The 26,343-nt window shown below is 34.3% G+C and overlaps 2 protein-coding genes across 5 annotated transcripts; both read right to left on the reverse strand.

The window, feature by feature from the left end:
- Positions 1 to 892: 892 nt before the first annotated feature.
- TRAPPC13 (trafficking protein particle complex subunit 13) lies at positions 893 to 26,211 on the reverse strand. Of its 4 annotated transcripts, none has more exons than XM_026717274.2 (13): positions 25,979 to 26,211; positions 18,272 to 18,340; positions 16,837 to 16,936; positions 15,419 to 15,503; positions 14,054 to 14,181; positions 13,825 to 13,897; positions 12,072 to 12,116; positions 9,957 to 9,974; positions 5,995 to 6,128; positions 4,385 to 4,583; positions 3,256 to 3,356; positions 1,301 to 1,451; positions 893 to 1,218 (listed from the first exon to the last, which is right to left on the reverse strand). In XM_026717274.2, exons 1-13 carry the CDS (start codon positions 26,022 to 26,024, stop codon positions 1,126 to 1,128), a joined length of 1,242 nt encoding a protein of 413 aa, XP_026573059.1. In that variant the 5' UTR covers positions 26,025 to 26,211; the 3' UTR covers positions 893 to 1,125. The 4 variants fall into 4 exon arrangements, with proteins under 4 accessions (XP_026573059.1, XP_026573068.1, XP_026573086.1 ...); XM_026717283.2 differs by having other exon boundaries at positions 1,301 to 1,448; positions 25,979 to 26,208; XM_026717301.2 differs by lacking the exon at positions 9,957 to 9,974 and having other exon boundaries at positions 1,301 to 1,448; positions 25,979 to 26,208.
- Positions 22,191 to 26,115, reverse strand: SHLD3 (shieldin complex subunit 3). Its single transcript, XM_026717324.2, has 2 exons — positions 25,979 to 26,115; positions 22,191 to 23,821 (listed from the first exon to the last, which is right to left on the reverse strand). The coding sequence occupies exon 2, from the start codon at positions 23,719 to 23,721 to the stop codon at positions 22,957 to 22,959; it is 765 nt and encodes a 254-aa protein (XP_026573109.1). The 5' UTR covers positions 23,722 to 23,821; positions 25,979 to 26,115; the 3' UTR covers positions 22,191 to 22,956.
- Positions 26,212 to 26,343: the final 132 nt, after the last annotated feature.

Genomic DNA, 26,343 nt, shown 5'->3' on the forward strand with positions numbered 1-26,343 from the left:
GTTGTTTTTGCACTATAATTTCCAGCAACTTTCATCAATAGCTAGACAAGTCATGGTAACTCAAATATATTTAAAAATTATCTGGATTCTCCCAGTTTCATATATTAAGGATGAATAATGTAAAATGAAAAAAGAATTCAGATGAAATAGTTAGCAACAGAATGTCTAATAAGTTTTAAAGGGAAAGTAGATTACTATCCATCAAAAAGACTTCTAGCTAGATCATAGGCAGTAGCTTTATTCATGCAGATCTCCGAGTCATAATATGATGTGCCTCCTTTGAGTTAGAGCTATATATGTATCTATATTACAATTTAGGGTTATATATGAACTGAGAGGTGGTGATTTGTTTAGCAAACTATAGTTATCCTTTTGTTAGCATCAAGTGTAAATTCTTCATATGTGCCAGGACATATATTCAGTTCCTTAGAAATAACAGTGAGAACTATCTATTAATTTCAAGCATCCCTTGACTCCCAGAGACATCTGGTTACTTATTGGAAAAGAGAATGCTATATTAGGTGGATGTTTGTTCTGATTCAAAATTTACGTTGTTCAAATGTACATGTTTGTTTCTTTCCCAAATGAAATTTGTTTTCCAAACCACCTATTGCTCCAACTCTACGTTCACATACATTAAAACTATGTAAAACTAGATTCATGGCAATATATGCTCTATAATTCTATATAACATGGTTCAAACCACTGATCCTTTAATCTTAAAATATCAGCTATAAATCTGTGTTCCTACATTTATAGAATCCTGTTTTTTTTCCAAATGAAGACTAAGAAAAAGTTTCTAGTCCCCTTCCCATGTACAGAATTATTTCCCCAAGAATAAGCATACTGCAAATATTAGAAAATGTTATATACAAAAATGTAACACAATTAAATAGTTGTGTAAGTTGTCTAAGTCTTTATTTCCAAATAGATTAAAATACACATCATTGGTTGGCTCTTAGCAGCTATTTTTAAATGTTCCAGAAGTGTCACATTCATTTATGGGAAAATTATTAAATTACATTTTTTTCTCTTGGATATGGTTAGATGTATTCTGGATTCATTAGATTGTTGCCAGACAGTTGGTCCACAAATCTTAAGAATTTTTTTTAAAATATTGTTTTTTCATTTTGAAGAAACCACACAGACTTGAGCGATATCATCATACTCATATGTTCTTTTCAAAAAGGTATCTGTTAATCTCAAGCCAGAGACACTCTAAAATGGAAAAGATAGACACAGTGATTAAAGTGATTAGAGAAAAAATAAGGCTAAAATCAGAGCCACTTTAATATCTTACTTGTAGTCCCTGTACTGATGATAGAAGTGTAAGTGTCAAATATAGTGATGAAGTAGGATGCAATTTGCCCAGTTGTCTTCCTGACACACCACACCAGTGAATTGAATTAGTATTGCACATTTCCAAAACCAGATCCATGGTCCTTTCACTGCTAGATAAAATGTACACATATAATTTAATACAAATACCAGTTTTTAAAAGATCCCATTCATATCACTTTTCTCACTATACCAGTTTTTCTTTTGGGTAATTTTAGATGGTATGCATACAAATCTCTGTGATGTTGAATTTCAAATACAGAGGCAGAGATAGAAATTTTAAATCTAAAGACCACACTATTTTGAGAAGTTTTCTGGAAATCACTTCGCAGTTGGGCAAGTCCTCTGATTCTCTCTTATGCATAATGCTCTTTCATAAATAATATTGATCTAATAATTCATACTCATCCATCTATACCTCAGTGTTTTGGTTATGAGTTTGTAAACGGCCTTAAAGAAAATCGAAGAAAGATAGGATGCAGATGAATTAGAAATTCCCCAGCTTGGTTTATATGCTGTCCGCCAGTGAATTTTAGAAAATTTTAGAAAATTTTTAATTTTAATTGATTTAAATATGCAGTATTAAAGCAAGGGACACGGTGTCTTAGCTCCTACAGAATGCTAGTTCTGTTAACAGAATATATGTCACATATACACATTATGTACTGTATGAGAAAGCTTGGTTCAAAAAACACGGGTAGTCTCCTACTACGGCATACTAAACTACAAACATCTCATCCACATCTTAGTTAATAGATTGTACAAACCAAGTTGTACATATTTATAATGGGAAGCTCAGCAAAAATGCCAGTCTTCTTTACAAATCATACTGTGGTTTGCTTATTTTTGGCTTAGTGTGGTATATGCACCTAGCCACTGTGGCTTATTAAACAACAAACAAACCACAGTTAAGCAAATGACTTGGTATAGTTTATTAAATAAGCTACAATCATACTAGCTATGCTACAAACTAAAGTTATCATATTAAACTAATTTTGGACCGAGCCAATAATTAAAATTAGAACACAACTTTATCCTCCCTAATTAATACATATGGCTCAAACACTGTTGCTGAAATAAATAACTTCTGTTTCTAAATCGGAATGATTGAAGGTAGGATTACTGGCAATCTATTTGTAAAATTTCTAAGAGCCAATGGCTTCAATAATTTTAATCATAATATTAAGAACATATTTTGTGAATGTCATATTAACATTAATATTTTAGTGCAAACAATCCTCGCTTAACAACAGCCCTGTTTAGCAGCCATTCATATTTATAACGGCACTGGAAAAGTAACTTTGACTAGCCCTCACACTTATGACTGTTGTAGGATCATGTGATAGAGATTCAGATGCTTTGCCACCAGCAGATATTTCCAAACTCCACAGCATCCCATGGCCATGATAGTCATTTGTGCATGTCACTGCTGGCTTCTGACGTTGTCAATGGAGAAGCTGGCAGTAACATCACAAATCATGGACCTGTGATATCTGAATAACTAGTGAATCGATTAGTGACAGACTTGCTGGTCCCAACTGTGGTTATTAGGTGAGGACTACCTGTGCATCTAAAAATAATGATCAAAACAAACTGAGAGCCATGGTGGCGCAGTGCTTAGAATGTAGTACTGCAGGCTACTTCTGCTGACTGCCATCTGCGTACAATTTGGCAGTTTGAATCTCATCAGGCTCAAGGTTAACTCAGTCTTCCATCCTTCTGAGGTTGGTAAAATGAGGACCCAGATTGTTGGGGGCAATATGCTGACTCTGTAAACCACTTAGACAGGGCTATAAAGCACCGTGAAGCAGTATATGAGTCTAAATGCTATTGCTATCTCTACAGTGCTTTTCCTTTGCCTGAAAATAAGAATCACATTCTGAAAGTCCAAATGAGCAAAGGAAAATATTGCATTACCTGCAGTTTGTTATTTTACAAGTGATGTTGAAAGGCTCTTCCAGGCCGACTGTGTCAGGTATTGTCTCCAATGAAAGCCTCACATCACCGTAACCTGGAGCCTAAGGAGTATTAAAAGCTTAACAAAACATGATTGATCATTCTTATGTGCTGTCAAGTCATTTTCAATAAAATACCTTTGTGCACTTTGTCTAACCTCAAAGTATTTTGGATGAAAGTGTAAGAAATTAAATTAGCTCTGCAAATGTCATTGAGAGACCATACCTTCCTTTGGCTAGGTATAAGCAGGAGAAATTTTTCCTGAGATTCTTTAAAAAAATACTTAGAATCATAAATATTCATGTAATAGTGCATTAGTCACCAGTTGCAAGCTATACATTCTTATAAATCCAACATATTTACAAGTTTTATATTTTCTATTTGTTTTAATGGCATTCTCCAGCTGCTATTATTCCTCATGGACTATGTCTTAAATACAGCATTAAGTTTTAATTCTTTTTAAGAATATTATGCTGCCATTTGCATGAAACCAGAAAAACGTTCCTATTTCAATGATGGTTTCAAGAGACTAGGAAATATTAGATTATCTAATGGTTTCTGGGAAACCTGAAAGTGAGGCACAAACTTTCTCCTACTAGCCGCCTCCAAGCATCTGATATTGATTCTATATACAGAGGCTCCGGTGAGACATCCAAGCTATTACAGACTGATAGTTCTATGCTTCATTAATCTGTCTAATCCCTTTTAAAGGCACTTAAGCAAATGGCCATCATCCTAGAGGGCCATCTTGTGATAATGAAAGCAATGACATAATTAAGAATAAGGGATATGTTCATCCAACTCTTTAACAACAGATGACAAATGAAAAAAGCATATATCACTTGGCTTTTTGCTACTTCTGAAAATTGTTATTGAAGATAAAGATGCTCAGATGTACCTAAAGAGGCATTTTCTGAAAAAAAAAACATGCAGGAAAATATTCAGACACTAATTTATCATGTACAACATATCTTCATCACACTTAGTGTGAATTATCAGCAGACAGATCCTTCATTTTCCCCCCTCTATTTACAGCAAAGAAAATGCAGCTTTGTTTTCTTTAAAGAGAATATCATAAAAAAGGACTTGCCATTCTCTGAAGTTGACTGGTTTGCAATCTTCCCCTTTCACCCAAATTTGTCTTCCATACGATATCAAGCTTCCCAATAACTGTTACACCTTTAATAACACCAACTTTTTCTGAAAATTCCTGCTTGGGTTTTAGACAATATAAATACTGGCGTGTATCCATTGGTTGTAAGTATGTCCTTGTACCAAAAGTTGACACACTGGAGGGAAAGTAAAAATTCACCTCTGCTTATACTTCAGATTTGGACTTTTAGATAATTCATTTAGGAATCAATCTACAAATACAGCAAATAAATTGGCACAAAGAGAAGGAAAACAAAACCACTCAAAGTTAAATTGGAAGCCCTTGTGCTTTAGTAGTTTAAATGTTTGGGTTGGCATGAGGAAACAAAGGTTCACCAGCTCAATCATGGAGGCTCACTAAATGATTTTGGGCCAGTCATTCTCAGCCCAACTGTAAAGGTATGTGGAAGTGCCTTGGGAGAAGTGGGATGGGGCAGGGGGAGAGGAAATGCTGCCTATGAAATGATAAGAAAGGGTGGAGAATGAGGCTCAAAAGGAATCTTCCCCTTTCAGACTTGCAAGTCTCTTGTTAAGGTAACCTTACAGCACAGCCTTACAGTAAGGTAGAATTAGTTCATCTGGCTCTTTTTCTTGTCTGTTCTACCTCAAAAAGCTAACACCAACCTATCTTACAAAATGTTGCTGGTAGAAAAAAAAGAGAAAGATAGAATATTGTATAATGTTGTCTTATGTTTCTGAATACTAAATAACTAACCAACCATAATAAATATTAAAAGTCTGTTTCTCATATTTATAATTGGTTATGTAGTACAATCTATGAATTTAAAAGATGGTGGCAATTAAGAAGTTTTAAAAAAGAATTTAAGTTTTAAAGATTTCTTTAAAAAAAAATTAAAATGTTAATTTGCCTCACATGTTAACACATGCAGTATTTAGACATAAAATTTATTCTATTTCTGAATAAAGTACTGTAATCCAGAGAATGGCGCTAACAATAAGGTTTGTATCACATCATACCAGGTTAAAAAAACCTTAATGCTTAGGAATATAAAACACATTTGTATTTCTGTTACCAGGGAGAGACACTCTCCATCCTGCAAAAGCTTTTAGTTAAATAACCGGTTAAGGTTTTTACATAACAACCCATTTTATTTAGATCAATATGTTTTATAATCTAAGTTCTTCCCAACTGCAAATATATGCAAGTGGGTTCCAAAAATCACAGCATAACATTTGTGATTCTTAGAAGGTTAACCTAGAGCAGGGCTGTCAAACTCCTGGCCGATGGGCCAGATGCATCACACACTGGCCACAGCCACAGCCGGTTTAGCAAAAAGGGAAAAAAGTCCCAAGCGTCATTGCCATGATGACATGATTTTTGACATCCCTGACCTAGAGAAAGGAAGAAAATCTAAAGGAGAAATAGACAATTTGATGCTAAACTCCAGTACTCTTAATACAGAGATGCACAGAACACAGAAACTCTATGTAGAAACAGTTCTAATTAGACACAGATGTTTTTGTTTTCTATAGGTAAATGTAAATACAGCATTCTCAAATAAGGCTGGCTACAAACAAGTCTCTTACCTGTCCCCACCATGGTTGACTGTATTTAATTCTGCTACATTATACATAATAGAAGGTTCTAAGGATACCTTCTCCATAAACATTGGAGAGCTTGTGATATTCTGAATCTGAGCTTCCAAAAACACTTCATCAGTCTGAAAAATCAAGAAAAATGCTTAAATAAAGAATAGTTTGAACTGAGAAAAGTTTCAGCACTTTAAAGGTTTGAAAAACATTAATTCACATACGCAGTTAGTTTCATGCCTGAAAAATCAAAGTAACAGTAATTAAATGCAAGAAAAGTCTTCATCCCAAAGGAGAGCAATAGAAGCAAAAAAGTTAGTCGACTGGAATTGTGCTGAACAATGGATGTGGGATAATTTCTTACATAATCCTGGCTTACAGTAATACCTTAAGGTCTGCATATTGATCTACAATCACATAAATTCAGAATTTGTCAAAAAAAATGAAAGTATGTTTAAGAAATGAGAAATGACTGCAATGCATATGTACACATGCCATGCAGTGGTGTATCAGACTACATACAAAAAAAAATATGGGATTATTAATGGGGAACTTTGACACTGTTTCTGACAGTATGCCAACTATTCTAGAAGCTCTGGTACAGTAAATGCTATAATCACTATTAACTGTTACATTTTATTCCTCTGAATTTCTTCTGAAGCTCTTACATGGAGCCCTAAGAGCCCTGTCACATAAGTTAATTTTCTCATTATCTCACTGTTATTTCTTGCTCTAAGATTTACAACAATAAGCATGTGATCTTACTTTTATTTCAATGACTGAATGGTTGGACACTAGTGGACTCTGCCAAAACAACTAATTTAGCACAAGAGATTAGTAATCAGTTTCAAGACTAAAATACATGTATTTTAAAAGTCCAAGCTGGTTCTCACCTTTCACAAAGATTTATGGACAAAGCTGTACTGTAAAATCCATGCAACAGATGCAGTCTTTATGTGTGTGAACTCAACTTGATCTAATTTCAATTAAATCAACTCCCTAGGTAAATGTGCAGAGGATATTAGCCTGAGTCTTTTCACAGACAGAATGCAAAAGTATCCGAGTAGCACTAATGTAATCTAACACATCTCCTTATATTAATTAGTTCAGATATTAATATATTTAATTAAGTTCATTAATAGAGTTAATGAGCAAGTTCATCAATAAATTATATAATTTCAATTATATGTCAAAATAAAACTTGAAGTTAAAAGAGACACAGGAGGAGGGTAATAAAAATAAGCAAGAACTATTTATCTTCAGGATTGAAATACTTATAAAATTAAGTGACAAGTAAATGATTCACTGTTTTAAAAATAATTATAATTAATACAGCAGTATGCAGACATTCATGGATGTGAATGTGAACTGCATGATTCCTCCTAGCAGCAAAATAATTCTTTATGTTTTAATTCTCTCCAAGAGCTTAGTGCTGCAAAGCAAAAGAAAAAAGAAACTAGCTTTTTCAAGCTGAAATCAAAACCGGCTGGTGATTAAAGAGGCTAGCATGGGAGGGATCGAAATAGCTACTTGATCAAGTCTCCTAATGCACACCTTGCTCTTCAAAACATATCCAAGGAAAATTTCACAGCATGTTTTATGGTGTGAAATTTATATATGGCTAAGCAAACCCTTTTTAAAAAAGGTCTTTGAAATTTGCAGTAATCCTTCTCACATGGCTGCTTCATAAGATGCTTCTGGTTGTCTTTGCATACATGTAAAAAGACTACATTGCTTTGGTGATTCAAAAAAAAAAAGATTAATATGCGCTCCCAAGAGATGTAAAACATCTCTTTTAAAGGATTTGTATAATCCCAATGTGTAAAAAAAAAAGTTAGAATAGCATGTTGAATAATTGTAGCAAACTGCTCAGTAAATTGTAGCCTATGGTATCCTTGGATGAACATGAATTCGGGCAAACTTGAGGAGAAGGAAGGACAGGGGAGCCCAGCGTGCTATGGTCCATGGGGTTGCAAGGAGTCAGATATCACTTAGCAACTGAACAACATTAACTCTGGATATTGACATGATACCAGCAAAAAAGGGAAAATAGGCTCAGTTGGGATTTTAATACTAAATCCCAATTTAACTTTATCAAAATAATAGGGCATATGGAACTGGAACTGCAAACTCCTTCCTTTCAGGTACATCTTGAAATTGTTCAGAGCTCTTCTTTCCATTTTAGATTAGAAACACAATTCATGTGTTTTCTGAGTTACTTCAAATTAATTACAGTTATGAGAATCAATCTAATTTTACGCCACTAATTATGGCTTATTCGCATTACCTATAAAGATTAATGAAGATTTGGATGCCATACTAAAATGTGGTCAATTCTGTCCCCTTCCTAACCAAACTGGAAGAATTCAAGGAATTGGACAGCCTTCATGAAGATACTAAAAATGTAAAGCTATGTTTGAATGCAGCCTTTGTCAAGCAAAACACCAGTGACAAATTCAGTTATCTTGCTTCTTAAGCATTTGAGCTTAATTGCTCCCACATTTTCCAGTATCTTATGTTTAAAACATTCTACTATTCTGCAATAATATCTCATAAATTGACTGCTAATCTCTGGAGTTTCCATATTTCCCTCTAGTAGATTTTAAAAAGATCTCATTAACAAAAATTAGCAATAATTCAGTTGAGGAAAGAAAGCAAAATCAAGCAATATAATGAAAAAGCAAAGTAGAATACAATGAAGCAAGAACTGATTAATCTTAGTAGTAACTTTATTAGAACAAAATGTTTCATAGCAAATTTGTAGATTCCACCACATCTATTAAAATTTGAAATAAAAATCACATTGCAGTAATGTTATAGTAAACATTGCCACATGTGTTTAGGAGTTGGAAAGCAGCATAAGCATGTGAAGAAAAATGCAACAGATCTCAGACTCTCTCCTCTAATCCAGTGTCTTAACAAAAAAGTAGGTAACAGAAACCTAACCGAGATGTAATATGATGTAAGCCTATATGATGGGCTGCATGTAGTTCATGCTACTCAAAAAAACAAAACACACCTTTTTCCTCAGGCCATCCAAACTGAGAGAAACTGCAAGATATATACTCAAGATAAAAGAAACTTGAATTCTTGGCTGGATACAAAAAATTACAAGATGAAGTAAAATGGCTGATGGATTTCCTTTTAAAAACACCTTCTGCTTGACACAATGTTCTAAAATATCTTTCATAGCAGTTTTCAGGCTTCAGTTTGTCCCAAATCTTTTATAATTGGGGGAGGGGAAAAAATCTTTCGTGAACCCCACTCTTCCCCAAAGCAAACATTCTATTTTTGTCAGCAGAAAAATCCTTGCTAATGTTTTCCACCCAATCCTTTTGATTTTACATACTTTCTTTATCATTTTGCTTAATTTATTCTGGCTTTGTTAGTCATGAAAGGGGACCATGTAAAATGTAAGAGCAGTAGTTCTTACTATCAAATAGCAAAATTTTAATTCAAATTCCTGTTTGGGTTCAGAATTTTTTAGGTAAAGTCTGGACATTCTCCAGGGTTATAATACTTTAAAAGTATGAAGGCATGTATTCTCTAGAATGTAAATTTATTTCCAATTAAAAATGGTGTTGTTTTCCATGTAACAGAAACAGCCTTATGTATATAATCTTGCAGTAGTGTAATGTACCTTGAGAATATCATGTGTTGCTCTACATTCAAGCAACAAAAAAGAAAATTGTTTTTGAGAGCATGTTACTGAAAATCAATGAAAGCAATGGATAACAAGGAAAGAGCTAATGCATTTGGAGAGATGTTTTTTCTTCCTCCTCACCCTCACCCAACATTTTTAAAATTCCAGAACACAAAAAAAAGCAAAAGGCAATATTTATGGTCAGTACAGCAAACATTGCTTTTCCATTATATTCAAACAAAATGTTAGTAACAGGCAGAAAGACAAACAGAAGACAAGCATACATACATATTTATAAATAATAAATAAAAATTACCACAGAACTGAGGTCACTCTAATGGGAAAATAAAAAGAAAAACATTAGAGAATTTAGGGTTAAATGTTAAAGAAAAGAGGAGGATAACCACGTTTCAAATAAAATGCATCTTTTTGCATTTTTTTGTGTATTTAAAACAAGACAGCATTAGTAAGAGAAAAATGTACACTGCAGTAAAATGAAAAGGATTACTAATAAGACATTTGACTTCTAAATAAGACTTGTGCCAGCAAATGATATAACAAAGGAAAAAAAATTATGTGGAATGGTAAAGACAGTAATTGTACAATGAACATACTGGTTAAACTAGTACATGCTCAGGAAAGAGGTTCTACATGGGAAATATCTGGGTTTCTTTTCTTTTAGGGTTTTGTCTTGTACACTGTCTTTCAACATGGAAGGTGTCCATAAGAGAACCAAATCTGATTTCCTTCTATAAAGCATACAACCAAATGCAAAGTTACAGGAAGCACTGTTGAGGAAATGTAATTTTAAAAAATGCACCTTCCACTCAATTATATACATTGATACATGAAACTGGTTTCAATTTCCCAACTTACTTTAGATTGATGAGGGATATTCTCCTTTTCTGTATGAAGCTGTTATTTAGCCTTCTGTTGATTCAATCATTCATTCATTCATTCACTCATTCACTCATTCCATATTCTGCAAATATTGTGCAGAAGACCTGTGAAAATCGAATTAATAGACTGATGCCAGAAGAGCATGACTGTCCATTTTTTTAATCACAATTGTTTTTTTCCTCTTTAATTTGGCAGGTGCAGCTTTCCTATAAGGAGAGGCAGCAATGCTATGAAGCAGGCAAGAATTGAGAAACATCACATAAATGTTATTTCTTGCTTGCTAAGACCAGTCTTCTTCATCTAATAATTCTGAATATAGACCCACCTTTGAGGAGAAATGTTGAGCAAGAATACTCAATATTTTTAACATTTTCCCCATGTCAAAACATATAATATCAGTATAGCAATTATAAATGGGTAGATTAAAAAGGAGTAAATTATATTTACTCAGCAATTTTTGCTCAGTTATAAATAGGAATACACCCTTCCATGCACACCCCCATCCTCATCCAAACAGACATTCCATTGTAACAGCACCTACTATATTATATAACCAACAAACATAAACTTATTGTCAGGACGGACACCCCCATTTTGCACATCTTTCACCCTTGCAACCTCTTATGAAGGTCCCCAGAGGCTCCATTGTGCTACAGACATCTTTGATGCTCCTCAGGTTCCATGTTGTATTGATTATTTAGATTCTTTCAATTAAAATTAAATTATTTAGATTCTTTGATATAAAAAACGAATAAGCTAATTTGTTATTTACAGGAATGTTTCTGGATCTGTAAACATACAGGAGCATTATGAAAATGGGGCTAAAATGCAATGCTGAAAAAGGCAGGGGGGAAAAACCTGAGGTAGTATTTTTGGAGGTATCAGGCTGTACCCCATAGTTAACACCTGAATCATTTAACCAAGTTTAAATAATAATTTCTGATACATATACTTATAGAAGAAAAGTTAGCAAGACTTAATAAAACAAGTCCAGTGATTGCTGGTTTCAAAAGCACAACATTCAAACCCTTTGTATTTCCTTCTCAGGAAAAATCCTCAGCAACCCTGATACTTTATCACTGGGCATGGCCACCACACCTCACATTTTGTGAGCGTGACATGATGTGCTGTCAAACTTCAAAATGTGCTCTTTGGGCCAAAAATTGCTAAGATATCTGACACAGATTTAAACAAAATAAGCTCTAAGTATGTTTAAATGAAGTTCAATTACTTTTAAAATCATTCTTTTATTTTTGTTTGTTTGATGTTCTTCCTGGTTTTCTGATATTATCATTTGGTATTCTCTTAATCCATAAAAATAATTATATTCAAAACATCCTTACTATTCTCATGATACGAAGAAGATACCTAAGTACAGGCAGACGCTTGATAAACAGATGCTTTGATAAAAAAGCAGCTGGGCTTATTAATTTATCTCATGCAGCAAAAAAATCCTGACACCACAGTTTCCATTCCTAAGAGAAATTTCCTTATATTACTATACATTTAGGCATCAATATTTTCTACTTACCTCAGCATTGTAGAACTTAGTTTTAACATCTAGTGGTTTAAGGACCTGCAGAAAAAAATAATAAACACTAACAGAAGATTTACTAGATTCCTTCAATGGTATTCATTTACTAGCTTTTGTTTTTCTCTCTCATGCTTAACTGATATGTAGTTTGGGAGTTTTCCTGAACTCCTGACCTGCTTGTCAAAGAGCAAAATTCAGACAATTACATCTTATGTACCATCTGCAACTTTTCTGGGATCAGAATGCCCTCCTCACAGTCATTCATGCCTTGATAATTTTATGAGTACTATTACTTCTACTAAGTAGAAACTTCAAAACATTTGGAAGTTACAGCTAGTTCAGAACAAACTAGATCAAACAGCTACAGGTTCTATATTATATTCCCATGTGACATCGCTAGAGTTGTACTAGTTACCAATCGACTTTTGGGGCAATTCAAGGTACTGAAAAGGTACTGTCCTTTAAAGCCTTGCAAAGCTCAGGATCCAAGATCTTCAAGGCTGTCTTCTCTCATTAATACCTGCTCTTTCAATGAGATATGGGAGGAGGAAAAATCCTCTGTGTTCCTACACTTAAGAAGGATTTCATTGGGGACCTTTTTCTGTCAGTGCTCCCTCCCCCAGCACTGTCACAAAGTTCAAGCTGTCCCCAATTTTATTACAATTCCAAAAAGTTATGAAGATTTTTACAAAGATCAAGCATTTTTATCCATGTTGGTTCAATAAGATTTGCTTCAAATAAGCCCAGCTTTCTATGAAACGTTTATGTCATAGAAAACTGGGCTTATTTGAAAAAAGTACCAGTATGGATAGAAGTTTTCAGTCATCTTCAGAAAATATTATACTATTTCTGTAGTATAGAGTCACACAATCTAGAGATTTCTAAACTCGGTGTTACTGAGTCTCAATGGATGGTACCGTGTTTCTCATATAATAAGGCCGGGTCTTGTTTTTTTTTTAGCCCTGAAAAAATGGCTAGGTCATTTTTTCGGGGGTGACTTAATTCCCCCACCTTGCATCTTTGGGCGGGCAGGCGGCGACAGCTTGGATGTTGACCTCGGTGTTGGTGGGACACTTCATATTGGGGTCAACACAGGCAGCACCATATCCAGGTGTGCAACAAAAGTACTTCCTGATGGCAAGCCCCCCCACCATTCTCCCCATTTCACATGTTTTAATATAGGCCTTAATTTGGGGGGATGGGCTTAATTTCATTTCATGCCTATAAAACATGCTGGGACTTCCTATTGGGGGACGCCGTATTGTTGGAGAAACAGGGTAGCATTTTCCAGGCTTAAATGAGTTGACTCTAGGGTACAAGAAAGAGAACATATGCAATTTTACTTTAGTTTTTTTTTTTTATTAAATGTAATCTAATTTGTTCTGTCTTCATCTATTTTTAAATAGTGATTAAAATGTAATAATTAATCTGAAAGGTGTATGAGCTTTGCACATGAAGAAAATTATTTAGTATCCCACCAGCATAATCATGGATCTTTGTTCCAACTCTGCATACTCTTCTGGATACCCCTCCTCATGTACATCAAACCCTTTTCCTGGAAGTTTATTTTAGGACTGATACAAAACAGTGCAGACAAGTCTAATATTAAATACAACTTTCTGAACATTCTCCTCTTCCAGATTTATCTTATAAATATTCAATACAACATTGAGGATATAGGAAAGAGAGATTGGGGAATTAAAAGATACTATTGACAGTTAGTGTCAAGCCCTAGCTGTATTTCCAATACCTGGAACTTGAAGAATTTTCGGAAGTACATCTTTTCACCAGTCTGAGTAGTATAGCTTACGGCACATACCAAACTGAAAGACACAAAGAGTCCAATGGATTTTAACTATTTGGGATAGGGATAGTGCATATCAGTTATATATCTGCCTGTCTGTCTGTCTGCCTATCTATTACAAAATATAAACAATGGGTATGTGCTTATGAATATAAGAAAATAATAAATATCTCACATGTGTGTCCCTATTTCCTTTACTTCATGATGGATTACATCGTCAATGCAACAGTCCTGCTTCAGTTCTGCCACTGCAGCACTAGAGGCTGAAAGGTTTAAGCGTTGTGAACTTGTCTGTAGGTCAGCCTTGGAAGTTGGAACACAAGCAAAATAAATAAATAAAAGAGTAAATAAATTTTGGAAGATACCCATAGAAATGAACAGTGTTGTGTCACAATTGCAGATTGGCTCAGAGAACAACAGAAGACAATACAAATATTAGAAAATTCTCCTCTTCACATTTTACAGATGGAACAAAACACATTCAATAGCATTTTACTAAGATCACCCAGTAAGTAAGATTTGCCTACATTATAAAACCTGACTTTTCCTGGCCTAAAAACAATCTGGCATTTGGTGGTCAAGAGCTGCACCTCTGAAAATGGCTGGCAGGTGGCCCATGACCTGTTGGCAGGGCTGGGTATGCGGGATAGTTTGTGGCATTTTCTTTGTTTTTAATTGCAGTATGTCTATCTTACAGTTTACAGCACAGTTATCATGCATTTAGTACTGTGCTGAAAGTGGCAGGAAATTAAGTTGTTAATTTTTTAGCATTCAGATTTAGGATTCTGAAGGTTGCAAAAAAAAGGAAACACATGAGACACAGATAATCTCGGAACTGTAATTTGGCCAGCCTGCTTAAATAGTCAAACTGACATATATCTACTATATAGTTCATATTATTTCTGTCTAATACATTTATGTCAGTCATGGTTAAATCGGAACAGGTGAGATATAGGGATTAAGCTGCTGGAATGTCACCAGAGAGACCTCACTTACGTTCACACTCAGCCACAGAAATTTCCTTAGTGACCTTAGGGAAGCCCCACCCCCTCCTCCCCTCAAAAAATAAGTGGCAAAAAATGGTAAGTATGCTGCCTTATGTTCCTGAAAGAAAGGTGGGCCATAAATCTAAACAATATATAAACACAAAAGCCAGATATTCCCTAAGGAGAAAATTCTCAAAGTAGAGCTGAATTCTAAGAATAACTGAATTTGATTATTAAGATTACTGAACAGTTAGCATTTTACACAGCAGTTTACCCATAATTAAATTCTTGGGCAAAATGTACTGGGAAGATCTGCACCACTGAGGCCAATCAGCCCCTGTCATATTTTATTACACCAAAAGCTTGCACTGTAGAACTTCCAATAGGAAGAAAAGTGCGGAACAAAGTATTTTCCAGCTTCTCTTTAAAAATCCTCCTACAAAGAGAAGAAACATGCCTTTACAATTTCTCAAATTTGTGGATGAAATAAATTTACAAATTACAAATAGAAGAATTTTAACATATTAAGAGTGACTATACAAAATGAAGCATACCTTTACCAAAATGTCTTTTACAACTTGGTGACTGTCATTATGAACACTAATGTAGCTGGAAAATGTTTCTCCTAAGAATATATTTCTGTTCAAACAGAAAGGAGGAAAGACAGTAAAGTTAATAATCTTTTTTCTTTCTTTCTCTAGTTGATTCATCTTTACTTTCAGTCGCTAGATAATCCATCCCTGAAAAATTACCAAAATTTCTGTAATGCTTCTTCCAGGTATATCTCCAGATATGTTGGTCTGCAACACTACAAAGTTCCCAAATAATGTCATTGATTAGAGATTCTGACACTTAATGGCCAAAAACCTGAAGAACAGCAAACGAAGGCTATGCTAATGTAGTTAGTGCTGATGAAACGGATTAAACATGTAATTAATTATGAATCTGTGTCTTACATAGATTTTAGCTATAGCAGTTTGTTGTATGACAAAACCAACTGAAAATAAATTAAGGAAAAGCAGAATTAATACAAGCAGATGATATGGATGCATGTGTAAGAATGTAGCATAAATATTTAAAAAAATTAAACACATATGGAAAATAAAGCCATTAGATACACTCTTGCCCATGCATACCAGTTGCTAGGAAACAATATAAGGAAAAAGCTATTTATATCATATCCATCATACCATACGATAGAAATAGTTTTTGAACTTCCAAGCTGTAACTGGTTCACCACAGCATATAGGATGCCGGATGCTTTGGTCTATTCCAACAGCTCTTTGACTAACGCTTCCAAATATTAAAATGTTGGAATATCTCAAGAGTCTCACTGCACTACTAAATGAATATAAAGATTCCGTTTTTTTATAGTCTGTAGAAAACAACCATAACAAACAACTATATTAACCAGAAATAAAGCAGATATTCTTGTGCTGAAAAGTTAGTAACATATGTACAGTCTTTTTATAGTCTTGGAAATTTAATATTTGAATTAGTTTATGAGATTTCTCCTCTCAAAAATGCAACTAAGTATGCACAAGTAGTCCTCGGTTTATGACCACAATTGAGCCCAAAATTTATGTTGCTAAGTGAGAAATTTGTTAAGTGAATTTTGCCCCATTTTATGACCTTGCTTGACACACTTGTTAAGTGAATCACTGCAGTTATTAAGTTTTGAACACGATTGTTAAGTAAACCTGGATTCCCCATTGACTTTGCTTGACAGGTTACAAAAGGTGATCACATGACCCTGAGACATTGCAATCATCATAAATATGAACCAGTTGTCAAGCATCCAAATGTAAATCACGTGACCATGAGCATGCTGCAACGATCATAAGTGTAAAAAATGGTCATAAGTCACATTTTTCAATGGCGTAACTTCAAAGGGTCATTAAATAAACTGTTGCAAGTCGAGGACTACAGCATAATTAATTCAATAAATCTAAATCTATGTACAAATTCTTACCCAAAATTCTGAGGCAGTGTCAACATTTCTCCAAGCATTAATGTTTCTGCTCCTTTTACAGTAGAAGGATCATCTTTCATTAATTGATTAAATAGATCTCCTGAAGAATACAGAATATGTCAGGTCAGCTCTATTTAGAATGCATTAAAGTTCTTTTATATATATTTATACAAATAAAACAAAGTATCTGTAGCTCAGGATTGAACTGTGGAGTCCTTGGTGCTTTCTGAGCTTAATTGTTGGGGACTGGGGGGCAGGGGGCTTGTAGATAATTACATTACCCAACTATGTAACATCATTAGTATGAGTATGTGTTAAAACTATGAAATACACAGGCTATGAAAAAGATAATACTATCATACATCAAAAAATCTCAGAAACAACCAACAGTCTATTACAAACACACAATTTATGTGACATATAAACTCTCACCAGAAGACCCAGTAGCCTAAGAAGACACAATGGAATCTTAACCTCACAACATATGAACAACCTTAGCCAGTCTCAACTAGGAAGCTGTCAGTACCCTAGATCAAGCTAGATCTAAAAATGCTAGGAAATTCCTGGAAGCTTGGTATTCAGACAAATCAGCCACCAATAGACACAGAAATAAAGCATATTACACACTTTTCAAAAGAGACCATTAAAAAAAAAACCTAAGAACGAAATTAAAAGATTAAAACACATATTCTCAAGCAGCTAACACCCAGCATCCAGATAAGCAGAGATTAACACCAGGCAAACAATCAAGCAGAAAAGATCAAAATCGAGAAACTACCAGGGAGAACCCTCCCAACATTGGCAGGGTAAGTTGCTATTTATAAAGAGGAGGCAAACCTTATACTCACTAGCACTGATGATGTTACCTAATTGGCTAATGAAATGTCTTCAAGCAAAGCTCAAAGACTCCATATATGTTGAAACACATATACAGAATATTAATTATAGAAGTCAACATTTAAACTAAAAGTGCCAGTATAAGGGTGATTTCATATTTGATAGATGGAAAAGCTATCTCAGTTATCCAGGTCATTGTTGTGCCAAAGATGATTTTCAAAAGGCAAGTGGACTTTCTTTTTCCCTCCCAAAATAACCTTTATCTTTGTTCGATTTATTACAGATATTTATATACAATCTAACTCAAAACTGACACTTATGTTAAATTTATTTTATAAAGATATTTATACTTCTTTGTTGGCAATGAAAAACAGCAGGATAGTTTACCCCAGGGAATGAACATTACTTGCTTTGTCTATTATTCCTTGTCCACTCATCCACTCCCTACTTGTCTGTAGTAGCAGTGGTGACAACATATTCCAGCAGTCTGAGAAAGCTTACTGCTAAACCACTTTTTCAAAATTTAAAAACCTAGTGTATAAATAAAAACAATTAATTAACAATAGTTTTAATTACTTTTAAACATAACTTTATTTACCTGGCAGATCTCTTTCTTCACAAGTCACTGGTATATTGGTGAATAATGTAGGCTTGGTCAATCTCATTACTGTGAACGTAAAATGCAAATTCAATTTAATATAGAATATAAATATTAAAGGAATCTTTACAAAATATAAGACTGATCAGTCATTGCCTTGGCATTTTAAAAAGTAGGGCTAAAGTTAGGTAAGTATGTGCACTTTCTTCCGCAAATGGAAGAGAAATAGATATTGTATTTAACGAAATGTGACAATTTCTCACCCTGCTAAATAATTTCTAAATAGAAAAGATATAAACAAAATCCAAGAATATGCATGGAAAAAAGCATATATAAAAATAGTATGTGGCTGTTTTCTGACTGTTCTGAGGGTAAATTATCTATCAGTAATGATTCCATTTTTCTGAATAGTATTGAAAGCCAGGTAATAATGAATGATGAATATATTAACATAAATATAAAAGACAGCATAATTTCTTAAACATTAAGACAACAAACTTTTCTTTACTGTTAATACCATTCTATCAATTAGAGCCCTGGTGGCACAGTGATTAGAATGCAGCATTGCAGGCTAATTTTGCTGAGTGCTGACTGCCAACGGCCAGCAGTTTGGTAATTCAGTTCTCATTAGGCTCAAGTTTGACTCAGCCTTCCATCCTTCCGAGGTCAATAAAATGAGGACCCAGATTGTTGGGGACAATATGCTGATTCTGTAAACCACTTAGAGAAGGCAGTAAAGCACTCTGAAGCAGTATATAAATCTAAGTGCTATTGCTACTTCTACGTTTCCAGATTACAACTGTGTAAATAGGGAAAGTGGAGTGTAATTGAAGCCCTAATAAATATTTCTTAATAATATTTCTTAACTTTCTTCATTGAAGTTAGTGACAACTAACAGGAATTATCATGAGTTAATTGTGATTCATGGTTGCATCAATATATACATCTGATTAAATTCAATATCTGTCATCACAATGAGATTTGGAAGATTTCATTTTTATACTAATCCTATCCTTTGAAAATTATAATGCCTTAAAACAGTGACATATTTGTAACAGAGATCATCCAAGGAGCAGCACTGCATATATCTATAATCAAAACACAGAAAGAATAACATTTTGACAAGTTTCAGTTTTTGCTTAAACATTGAGAGCAACTTCAAGAAAGAAAACTAAATACAGTACAAGCAGACAGGGAGTCCTCAACATATGTCTGTAATTGAGCCCAAAATTTATGTTGCTAAGTAAGAAATTTGTTAAGGGAGTTTTGCCCCATTTTTTTGACTTTTCTTGCTACAGTTGCTAAGTGAATCTTGCTTCCCCATTGACTTTGCTTGTCAGAAGGTCACAAAAGAGGATCACAGGGCCCCAGGACACTGCAACCAACATAAATATGAACCAGTTATCAAGCATCTGAATTTTAATCATATGACCATTGGGATACTGCAACAGTTGTCTTTTTCAGAGTAACTTTGAACAGTCACTACATGAACTGTTGTAAATCATTACATGAACTGTTATCATTACTTTGGAGCACTGATTTAGCATTATTGGATTTTAAAAAAAACCACCTTGATATTTGCATGGTTTGTCTTATGTTTTACTAGTCAATTACATGAATGGTTGCTGCATCTTACAACAGAAGAATGTAGAAATGCAGCAACCATTCATGTAATTGACTAGTAAAACAAAACACAAACCATGCAAATACCAGGGTGTTCTTTTTAAAATCCAATAATACTAAATCAGTGCTCCAAAGTAATGATTTAGAAGTTTTCCCCCTGTAGTTTAAATTGTGATGAAAATTTCCAGCAGCTCCTGGCACTTTTGTCAATGGCTCTAAACTGTGAAGAAGATAATTAAGCCCTCTTCTTAATTGTAGGGATGAATAATATAACAAATTATATCATAATTGCAAGACAATGAATGGCCAAGTGGGAAGAACTCATGACAGGTAGTCTTGATGTATAACCGCAACTGGGGCCAGAATTTATGTTGGTAAGTAGACAGCCTTAAAGGAGTCATGCCCGATTTTATGATCTCTTTTGCCATGGTTAAGCGAATCACTGCAGTTGTGAAGGGAATCACACAGTCATTGGATGAATTTGGTTTCCTCCATTGACTTGGCTTGTTGGACGACAGCTGGGGAGATAGGTCACAAATGATCCTGGGAAGCTGCAACCATTGTTAAATACATGCCAGTTGCCAAGTACCTGAATTCTGATCATATGACTGAGGGCTGTAAGTGTGAGGTCCAAGAATAAATCAATTTTTTTCAGTATCATTGTAACTGAACAAATGGTTTTAAGTCGAGGGTTACCCATAAAAACAATAAAAAATTATGCTAGGCAGATGAACTTAGATCCAATAATTCAACTGCTTTTAATATGAGTTTTCGTTTCACATATGCTTTATGTTTGTTTTTATAAAACCAATTTTGTTTTACAGAATGAAACTTACTTATTTTACAACCATTAAAAGTATGAACTGCAATCTTACTAAAAATATTTGTTTCTACGGAGTTTTGAAGCAAGAGTCCTAATAAATAAGGATCTCAACCACACTTTTGTAGAATATTTTATTTATTAAGTAATCAAATTTCTAGAACTGCCCTCTTCACCAAAGGCAACTCTTGGCAGCATACAGTGTATGTCTGAAAGCAATAATATAAGATATAAAATCACTTTAAAAAACAGATATTATGAAAAACAAAGATACAAATCATAGGTGAAAAGAGAATAAAAATAACCAGCTGAGTGATTAAGCTACCTAAGGTCTGAAGTTCTCCAAAATGGATTTGGTTCTCAATATGTACATTTATATTCCACTGATGCCAGTATATTCCATAGACTAGAAAAGCAGGTTCCCTCCAAAGCAGTCAGTTTCATTCCAACAAAACCATCTTCTTGGTTATGCTACAAGCTCAGTAAATATCAAATTTGGGTTGGTGGTTCAATATCATATTAACACCTTTAAATCTTACTTTGGTTTACAAAATCATATTAATAAAAGTTGGGATATTTGAGCTACCATAAGACAATCCAAATCAGGACTAGGTCTCTTCAACTACATCTCTAGTATTTAAAAATAAATGCTCAAGCCTTGTTAAACATCTTCTAAGATGTCTAATAAACATGAAAAAGTATATTTTGTTGAATTATATTGTATTCTTATCTGACATTCTTTAAGACATATGACAATTTACTTTTTCAAAGTAGGCTATTACCTAAAATTCTTGCAAATTATCCAGCTTAAATTGTTTTTCAGCATTCAGTAAAATTAAGTCTGATTTAGAATTTTCTACATTTTCTAAGTTGAAAGAAAATTTCAACTAGTAATCTCAGAGTTACAGTGGATGCTAGTGCTTCAAAAGCAAAATGAGCAGTCAAAAAACATGCTAATATTTTTCCATTTAGCAGATTTAAAGAAAGATTTAAAAAATAAATTATTCTTTCATTTCATTAAGCCTACTGAAATAATTATTAACAATATCTTACAATAGTTTTAAGGTACTCTGCATAGATAACCATGATACAGAGCAGTCCAAATGTTTCAAATACTTCAGAGATATACAGTATTTCAAACCTCTTGTAAGAAAACTACACATATCAATGATACCTGTTCTAAAATACTGGTCTCAGCAATTTAAAGATTAAACTGGATAAAGGGAAGAAAATATATTCCTCTCTGACATTATATTATTTGTTGCAAAAATCATCACATTTAATGTTTGAGAACTCAAAATGAACATTCAAGAAAACTTAAATAAGGCCTCACAGTATGTAACTCTGTCCTCCCTCAATTTACTGCCAGCTCCATTGCCTAACATACTTATTTATTCCAATATTACTGTAATAATAATCCAATGCTAGGGTCAAATATATTATTATTTTTTTGAAGAAAAAGAAACCTCAGAAATATTGATACAAATAGCTTTTGTATTTATTCTTTAATATTTATACACAAATACTTTAATGATCTAGTAACAAAGATTCTAAAAATAATTATTCACATGCAGAATAATTCTTCCAAATGTCATCTTCTGAAATAATTGTGTATCTTTGGAAAACTTACAGTATAATACATCTTGTAGAAATCAATTATTTTGCAATTATGTTTTATCGCCACTTGACCATATGGATTGAATCATATTAAGAAAATCATTTACTTAAACAGTAAATTCAGAAATGATGTGAGAGACTATGATAAGGATTTCTACCACTCAACAAATATTGGTATTTTTAGTCCTACAGAATTAACTAGAAACATTTAACGTAAACAGTCTTGTATTTGTCTGTTATCATTTATAAGAAAGTATGATTCACGAATTGCAGTATTAAAGTGGCTTATGCCAGTACATGCTTCATGATTACTTCTGCCAGAAGGTACTGCTAATAAATCCATAAATTCCATTTGTAGTTTATTTAGCATTATATTTAAAAAGACAGCCTTGCTTGTTGCCTGCGCAAACATTCAGGATTCAGATTTTAGCTTCATAAGGAATAGAAGAAATAGATTGCTTTGAACCTAATACTCAACTTACCATCTGTAAATGCTACCACCGTTTAGCCCTTTGTTGGGAAGAGTGGTGAGTGGAATAGTGTGTTTGGCAAATATACAGCAGCAAATATGCTCATTTTGGTTTATCAGATCCCAAGTGGCATACTGCCTTGCTTTATCTAAAAACTAGAAGCTATGTATAATCCCATATTTGTGAACAAGCAGATTCATCTTTCCCTTAATGTTTAATTTTTTCCTAAGGGTGTTTGCAATATGTTCACAGTATAATATATCACAGAAAATCAAAATCTGGCTTTCATGTCTCTGGATTGTAGCGTTACAAGATGGAAGTTCATTGTGTTTGATCATGACATTAAGATTTATCCAAATCTCTTCCAAAACTTGGTTGTTACAAATAGATGGTTCTATTATCCACCACGCCCTATAGAATACATGCAACTTTAATTTTTTTAAAGTTCTCTGCAATTCTAGAGATAAAGGAAGAATGCTGCCTTTAAGTTTTGAGCTGGGTAGAGAAACACTCCAAGTTCTCCTTAGCTTGCCTCTGCCATGTCCTGATGGCTTTCCCAAATTAGTCAAGTCAGTTTCTCCATGCTCAATTTGTAAAGTCTGTTCCGCTTTTATATTGGGTTGAAATTCTTTAAGCCCTTCTGCACTATTATAACATAAGGAAGTGTTGCAAATAGCTTCTGAAGTAGCAACATATTGTTTCACTTGTTCTACTTCTCTAACAGAAATAACTGGAGGAGCATTTTTAGGTTTAATAGGCAGTTTACATAAAGTGTTTGGAAACCAGGGTATGAAGACTGGCAGCTGCCGCCTGGGAAATTCCTTCAAGGCTTCTTCTGCAATGTTTTGCAGTGCTGCAGGGTCCTTTTCCCAAGCTCGATAATGCAGAACCATTTCCATCCTGGTACAGTGGGAATCCATGTCTTATTTTAAAAGTTTTCTGGGTAGGCGTGTCTCAACAAATAAGATGATATTGCTCAAAAGAATCTTATTCTGTGTGCTGTGCAGTTGGGAACAGGACCTAGAGCAGAAGTAATATAAGATATTCTAGCAACTTTATCATCAAATTCACTGAGATTTTGCTAATCAATATTGTACTAATTTAATTTACCGTAAATATATACCTTTGGAAAAATACCTCCAATGATATATGACACCCTCAGTTTTATTAACAGCTTCTTCCCAGTTTTGTTACTGTCACTGAACCCACAAGAGTTTCTATGTTACTGATATGAAGCAAATGAGTTGGAGCTGTAGTATCTTTTGTTTTCAATGTTCAGATATTTCCTAACTGATCAAAACAATACAATATCTGGAGACATATATATAGGGAAATGGTAAGACATGAAGCTTAGTTTCACATAATGTGTGCGTGTGTGTGTGTGTATTATGTGAAACTAAGCTTCATGTCTTACCATTTCCCTATATATACCTTCTCTATGCCACTCTTCTTCAACCTGAGAGGATTCCCTGATTTTCTATTTATGCTGGCTTTGGAGTCATAGTTCCAGACTATTTAAAAATAACAAGCTAGACAAGCTGCTTTAAGCTTTAGTACACTAAAAAAAAATACAAGCCATTTGCACATTTTAAAAAAGATTCAATATAAATTATCTTAGCTTTTGAGCAGAAGTGTTTTAGTGGCAACAACCCTGAAAACGTGATTCTAACCTTAAACTTTAAATTTTCAATAATTTGAAAATAGGGATTTAAAATAGGCATTTAAATAATTTCCCCATAATCTCGACAGACTTATTATTTAAACTCACTAAAACTATTGCCGTTGTATCAGGTATACTAATTATCAAAAAAGCAGCAGAAAACTTTTTCTTCATGCATATAAAATGTGAATGAAAAGAAGATACACAAATAAGGAACTAATTTTTCCATACATATGCTCCACATAAGCTTTTTGTCATCTCAAGTTATATTGTTTTCCCATCAGGAAACTGCCTTCTGAGTAGGACACTCTGCAAAATGTAATAATTTTAAAGAAAAATGTATATGTATAAACATATTTTAATTAATACAGCTTAGTTCTACCACTGTAATAATAGTAATATTAACATTATCACATGTTAGTGATATATATTATTTTAATGCTATCATAAAAAAAAATACGCATTTCAAAACAATAAAAGTAATTAATTTTCTTCAAGAATAGTAACCTGGGGAAATAGCCATAAGTTAACATATATAATTCTATCCCGGTACAAAGAAAGAGTGAAGTCCTACCGCAGAAGGCAATTGTTTGATATTGGTGATTCTTGACTTACGACTACAATTTCCATTGCTAAGCGAGACAATTGTTTAGTGAATTTTGCTCAATTTTACCACCTTTCTTGCAGTTGTTCGGTTAGTAACACGGCTGTAAAGTGAATCCCCATTGACTCTGTTTGTCAGAAGGTTGCAAAATGATATGACACTGCAACCATCATAAATATGAGCCAACTGCCAAGCAACTAAATTTTGATCACATGACCATGGGGATGCTGCAATGATAGTAAGTGCTAAACATAGTCATAAATCACTTTCCCCCAATGCCATTGTAATTTCAATAAGTCGCTAAATGAAAGGTTGTAGATTGAGGACTATCTATATTTGCTTTACAGAACAGAGTTATCAAGTTCTTTATTTGGGGTTTCTTATCCATAATCCTGTAAAAGATAATTTATGAGGAGAACCAACCAAGAAGATACAAAACTGCTGGCGTTATTTTCATAAACTAACCATAGTATAATTGCTCAACAGACTTCACGTTCCTGTTATGGCTAAATGAGAATAAGCACTAGGAACCAATTTCTTTCCGCCTCATTTGCCGAATGCGCACAGCCACATAGGAAACATGGTCCTCCTCCCTCCTCCCCCCCGTGATCAAATTGGCGGGAAGGGATGAAATGAAACACGTTTAATGAATTGCGCCTCACACACCTCCCCGTTTTTAGTACCCAATCATCCCTGCCACCCCCACCGTCCGCCCCGAATAAGATACCAATGAAGAGTGGGAAGAAGGGCGTTCCTTCTGCCGTTGCGCCCCACAAGAGGAAAATCGATGCCGCATTTGTGGGACACCGGTTTTTTTCCACCAAGCCTTTCTCCTCTAAACCAGATGGAAATCAGAGCACCAGGTGAGGCTAGCAGCTTCACGGTTAGCAAGGAGTCGAAAACCTAGCAGTACCTTTCAAGGCCAAGAGATGTTCTTGCTTGGCTTGGGTCACATCCATTGCCTCAGCCACGCCGCTTGGGTCTTTCCTTCTTCAGTCAAGATCAGAAGTGGGCTGTCGCCGCATCACTCCGTATCCACTCTATCAAAAGGAAAATAAATAAAATACCCGCCTGCTTCTGGCCCACTATTTTCAGTCAACAGCGCTTCGCGGAAGACAGATCACTACCGTAGTTTCTTCCGAAACTACAATTCCCGACGATCCTTGCGAAATCCGAATATTTAATGGCTACCGAGAGTAGCACGGATTATCAAAACAATGCATTCTGGGAGTTGTAGTTCCGGTGAGCTTTGACTTTTTATTATGACGTTCCGTAGCG

This window comes from Pseudonaja textilis, chromosome 2 (assembly GCF_049901715.1).
Source record: "Pseudonaja textilis isolate UNSWEBS1 chromosome 2, rPseTex1.2, whole genome shotgun sequence".
Classification (NCBI taxonomy): domain Eukaryota; kingdom Metazoa; phylum Chordata; class Lepidosauria; order Squamata; family Elapidae; genus Pseudonaja; species Pseudonaja textilis.